The sequence below is a fragment of the Centroberyx affinis genome, unplaced genomic scaffold (assembly GCF_046629955.1).
Source record: "Centroberyx affinis isolate AG114_WGS23_722 - 3 ecotype Tasmania unplaced genomic scaffold, CSIRO-AGI_Caff_v1 ptg002706l_1, whole genome shotgun sequence".
NCBI lineage: Eukaryota > Metazoa > Chordata > Actinopteri > Beryciformes > Berycidae > Centroberyx > Centroberyx affinis.
Genome location: NW_027280881.1, coordinates 77501 through 83233, shown reverse-complemented (window position 1 = coordinate 83233; position 5733 = coordinate 77501). Strand labels below are relative to the sequence as shown.

At 45.0% G+C, this 5733-nt stretch overlaps 1 protein-coding gene across 1 annotated transcript in view; it reads right to left on the bottom strand.

Annotated features, from left to right (window-relative positions):
* Positions 1-2822: 2822 nt before the first annotated feature.
* The window catches only part of iqub (IQ motif and ubiquitin domain containing), an 18419-nt gene continuing 15508 nt past the window's right edge, over positions 2823-5733 (bottom strand). The window contains exons 11-13 of the mRNA XM_071535413.1: positions 5161-5409; positions 4042-4227; positions 2823-3011 (exon numbers count right to left, since the gene is read on the bottom strand). Coding sequence (XP_071391514.1) covers positions 2823-3011; positions 4042-4227; positions 5161-5409 — 624 coding nt within the window. The remainder of the gene's footprint in view (positions 3012-4041; positions 4228-5160; positions 5410-5733) is intronic.

The following is a 5733-nucleotide window of genomic DNA, read 5'->3' as shown; positions in this document are numbered from 1 at the left end:
TGAACGCAAAAAAAAAATGGCCTTCTCAGCTGCCGTAGTTGCAACGCTTGCGTAACACAACAGGGAGTTCAACGCACCACCGTTTCCGTTTAATTAAACGTTTTGCTACACTTTGTCGGGGCTGAACGCAGGGCAGGTTTACCTCATTTTGAATTAGGAGGAGCCGCTGCTGTCGGCCAATCAGGAGCCAGGATTGTGACGACTCAGTCTGCACGTTCATTCAGTTTAACTTTGAACTAAACTACATTTATCTACAGAACATCATGAAGAACTTTATTCTGATCCTGAGACAGAGGAGAGCTGAAAACTGAATCATATGGGACTTTTAACTAATAATTAATAAAATAATGAAATAAATAAGAGCTAGGTGATTCTAAATCAGTACATCGGAGATAATGAGAAAACATTTGACTCCTAAGAAACAAGCTTTCAGAGAGGAAATTTCTTTTGTACTTTTTGTAATTTAACTTTCTTGTATTTTTTTAATGACATAAACGTATGAAATTAAACCTTTCAACACAACTATAAATTCACATGGTGAACATTTGTACAACAGACCAAAACGTATTTGCTGAAGACCTGAAGATGACATGAAAGCGGTCGTAATGAGGGAATATGGGCTCGGGTAAAAAGTCAACAGAGAGGGAATAATGTGTTTCTTATGGTAATCAGTCTGAACACCTTCTGACACTGAGTGGGTGAGCATCATTATGCATAAAGCTCTGATATTAAACCTGATATTAAAGCTGCTGTAATGAGCCTCATTAGCAGAGGAGGAAAGTAAGTAAGTACATTATTGAGGTTATGGCACTTTCCTCCTTTACTTTTCCTCCTCTACATCTCAGAGGGAAATCTTGTTCTTTTTCCTCCTCTACATGTATCTGTCTGCTGGAGTCACTAGTTACTTTGCAGAATAAGGTTTTACATCAAAACATACGATAAGCTCATAAAATATGTTGCATTGTTAGAGTTTAAACTCCAACAGTATATGGAGCAGTTAGACGACAACATTAAAATACTTCTGACAGGTTCATGCTTCAATAATTTAACTCTCTGACAGAATGACGACTTTTACTTTTCATACTTCAGTTCATTTTACTGCTGATACTTCTAGACTTTTACTGAAGTAAACTTTTGAATGCAGAACCTTTACTTTTACTGAAGTATTTTTCCATCATGGTATTGCTACTTTTACTGAAGTAAAGGATTTGAGGAGTTTTTCCCAGCTGCTCTCCTCTGTCGTCTCCACAGATCCTGAACCAGTTTTATTAAGCTCCTCTTGAAATACCTGCTGTCCTTTAACCTCTTATCTGTCGTTAAACAGTTACCAGCTCTATTCGTGACCTTTGACCCCCGGCTAATACCTTTGACAAATATACTAAGGTCGACCTATTTACCCTGACACATGAGAGCCAGGCTTGGAGGCATTAAACAGTCATGTGATGTTCAGGCTTTAGAGTGTAGATTAGACTAGGTGAACAGATACAAACTCTTTGATGTGGTTTCCTAGTTCCCAATTTCATAATTAGTTTCTCAAATATGTTTTATCTCCTGTCACTTACCTTTTGGCAGGAAACTCAAAAAATAAAAATAAAAATAAAAGTTGGTATTATAAGACTAGACCCGGCATCAAAGAGGGTGTGTAGATTTGGCCACTGTTATATTAGATGAAACTTAGATGAGGATGTTATGTTTTCACCCTGTCTGTCTGACTGTCTGTCTCTGTCTGTCTGTCTGTCTGTCTCTCTGTGTCTGTCTGTCTCTCTGTGTCTGCCTGTCTGTCTGTGTCTGTCTGTCTATCTGTCTGTCTCTCTCTCTGTGTCTGTCTGTCTGTCTGTCTCTCTCTCTGTGTCTGTCTGTCTGTCTGTCTGTCTCTCTCTCTGTGTCTGTCTGTCTGTCTGTCTGTCTGCCTCTCTCTTTGTGTCTGTCTGTCTGTCTCTATCTCTCTCAGCTGACCAGATTTTGGTGATGATCCCGATCTGGGATTTCCATTTTTTTTTTTAGCCATAACCATCATGCTGCGTTCATGTGCTTGTGGGAAAGTCCGACATCTGGGGCTTCTAAATCGGCTGCTAACAGCGTTGCTTTCACGTGCTTTTTGTGGGAAAATCAAACAAACAGAAACCGTTACACAGGCTGCAGATTTGAAGATGGAGAATTATTCAGAGTTGGTGGAGGTTGGACTCTGAGAGACTTCTGGTTTGTTGAGAGCACAGTGCTCTCCTACAGTTTATTTTTAGTGTAATAAAGGAGTAGCTTACTGTCAGCTGTGCAGGTGAGGTGTGAACTCTGACCCAACCTCACACTCTTCTCTCTGAAACAGTCAAACAAATCCTTTCTGCAGTTTCTAAGATTAGCATCTGAAACAATTAACCTTTCGTCTTGTGAAACTCACTTTTCTTAAACTCTAATCTGTTGAAACTAAGTGTGAATTGAAAGTGAGCACTTGCCCTTTTCTCTCTTAATTACAAAATGCCAAACGTTCACCTTTCATCTGTAACTGACTGATGTTTCGAACCTTTGGAGGCAGAGTTCATCCTGGAGAATCCTGACAAAACATCAGGAGTCATAAAAGTTAATTAGCAGCAGCTGTAAACAGCCTGGTCTGCTCTCCAGGCTGCTGGGAAGGTTCAATTTACCACAACACCGCATCCCACTTTCAAAATAAAAGCACAAATTCTTGACTTAAAATCATCACTGCCTTTATTTCAGATTTCAGATAAAGTGTTTCAGAAAAAGACACATGGAAGACAGCGAGAGAAAGAACAGAGAGCTTTATAGATGGACAGAAGAAAGAGAAGATTTTAACATCCGGGTCTTTGTTAATGAGCTGAGGTGCCGGCAGGATGCTTGCCTGTCGCCGTGGCGACGGGCCTGGAGACGAGCCGGTTGCCGGGGGCGGCGGGCTCCTGGCGGTGCAGGTACTCGGCCACAGCGGGGATCTGGCTGAAGTGCCTCCGGGCCACGGCGTGTTTGTGCTCCACGCCGCGAACGAACGCCTCGCCGTACGCCTGCAGACGACAGCGCAGGGTCGGCTTCCCATAATGCAACAGTCACAGGGTCACTTTCAAATCTCCATCCTGTCAAAGTGTCCCTGAGCAAAATACTGAACCCTACCTGTCCGCTAATTAATAATAATAATGTCATGATACTGAACTTTATTTAGTCTTTTCTCTTTGCCCCTCCACAGGCAGGTCAGAGGTCAGAGGTCAGAGGTCAGGGGTCAGGGGTCAGAGGTCAGGGGTCAGAGGTCAGAGGTCAGGGTCTGGAGCTGGTGGGATTCACAGGCTGTGGCCAGAATGGATCACTATCTGTGTTTCAGGGCACTAATTCGTACGTCAGACATTTTTTGTTAGTGTCTGAATTGCAAAATGATATTGTGGAATGATTTTGAGGGCGCTACATATTTCCCACAATGCACTGTAATATCTAGTGAACAAGCCCGGTCACTAAAACGGTGAAAGTACCAGAATGCATTGCAGTCTGTCGTCACCTGGCCGTTACCGAGCAACCAAGCTGTAACCCTTCTGTGGTTTTATAATAATGACATCATCCTCTTCTTCACCAAACCTCGTTTACTAATGCAAGTAAATAAACTTTTTTTGGTACCAAAAAGATGTCAAGCTATTCTAAAGATGTTTTCTTTTAACTGTCAATTCATAACTAATTATAAATGCAGGTTTTGTTATGCTAATTTGAGTTTGTTAACACTAACATTAACATTGCGGTCTGTTGTTCAGGAAGGTATTTATCTCTAGCTGCAGGTTATACGGTTCAGAGCTTATTGTAACGTGTTTTTTGTTCATGTCAGCTAGTGAGAATCCAAAACCTGAAGGAAACCTCACAGCTGGGTTGGACTCATTAATCATGTGTGATTTACCGCTAATTAGTGCACTAATAGAGCAGAGCTATATAGGGAAATACACATGAGGGAATATTGATCCATTCAGGCCACAGACAGTGTTTTGCCCCAGGACTCTTCAGCAGGTTGAACCCGGATCCTACGGCTGCATGTAAGAATAAATGTTGACGTGCACGCACCTCGTGCACGCTCTCCACCTCCAGGTGGGCGGCGGTCTCGTCTTTGGACAGCAGGATGCAGTTCCAGGGGCTCCAGTCCCTCCGGCGGTCCCAGCGGACCAACACCAGGTCGTGCAGGTCCCTGCAGGCGCTGAGGGCCGACCGGCAGCCCCAGACCACGTCCACCAGGTGACTCACGTCCTGCTCCTGAGGGTCAGGTCACATGATCCATCAGAACACAGACAGAATTACTGCTGATAGATGTGTGTGTGTTGGTTTGTTCTGAGCGTCAGCATGGCGGCGAGGCAGAACAACAGAAGAAGAAACAGACTCTACAGTATAAATTCAATAAGAAACTGATCTGGAAACCTCCAGTCATCCCAACGCTCCACCAGGCGAACTCTGGTTTATCTTTGTTTCGGTCGGACAGTCGACTCTGTGTTCACCGCTAGTTACAAAACAAACGTAGGAACGATCTGATTGGCTGAACGGACGCTGACAAATCTGTCTGTCCAGAAAAAGTTCAGCTGGTCTTTCTGTCAAAACGGACGGAAATCTGACAGACAGCTGTCAGTGGAAATGAACAGAAATGAACACAGACAGACAGACAGACGGATCAGAATGGCTGCTGCCTTAGTTTCTCTCCACATACAGAGGATAAAAACTACAACAAAATGTGCAGAAAACACAAAGAATCCCCAATGGGCTGATAAACACATCTCATCTAAAGAAGAGAAGACAATCTAATAACAAGCAGAGACACAGATCAAACCAGATGACATCAAGACTCAAAACCACAGAGGAGAATGGCTCCAAATACATGATAAGGGAAATAAAATACGTTAAAATAGCAGTGATGCAGGGAAAGAGGTGTGGTAGTGATGGGGATTGTGTGTACGTGTGTGTGTGTGTGTGTGTGTGTGTGTGTGTGTATCTGTGTGTGTGTGTGTGTGTGTGTGTACCTGTGTGCAAAATAAAGAAATCCCTCTTTCCCACCACACACTTGCATGCCCGAGGACACAAACACACACGCACACACATATTCATGGACATGCAAATACACATGCACGCCCACACCCACACCCACACCCACACACACACACACACACACACACAGAGTTCTCCCGGCCCTGTCCTGACCTGCAGCAGCAGGGGGATCCCGCCCCCCCCGCCCCCCCGCTGCTCGTCGGCCCTCAGCCTGCTCAGGACGCGGCGGTAGCGGGAGAAGTCGTCTCGGCGGCGGGCCTCGTTGTCGAGCTCGGCGCAGGCCCGGCAGCGTCCGGCCCGCCGGGCGCCGGGCGGCGGGCCGAAGGCGGCGGAGCGCAGGTAACGCCGACAGCCGCGGCAGAAGATGATGTCGTTCTTCAGCTGGGACGGGCTCTGAGGAACCTGAGGAGAGACGGAGGACAGGGTGAAGCTCTGTGTGATGTTCAGTGGTAAAACCTTCTCTCTTAATGTCTCTTAATGTTGCAGTTTGTCTTTCCAGCTCCAACAAACCATCAGTTTTACGTAACATCGGGGAATTATGCTAGTAGACGCTAACGCTAATGCTAGCTACCGCGGCCGCCTTAGCATCATAGCTATATATTAGCCCGTTAGCTTCTGTGAGTAGTATTCTACAGCGGCAGATGCAGAGTTTTATCTCAAGTATCTCACAGTGTTGTGAGAGTTTCTGTGGACAACCCAGAGGTGAGACCAAGTCAACTCTGCTCG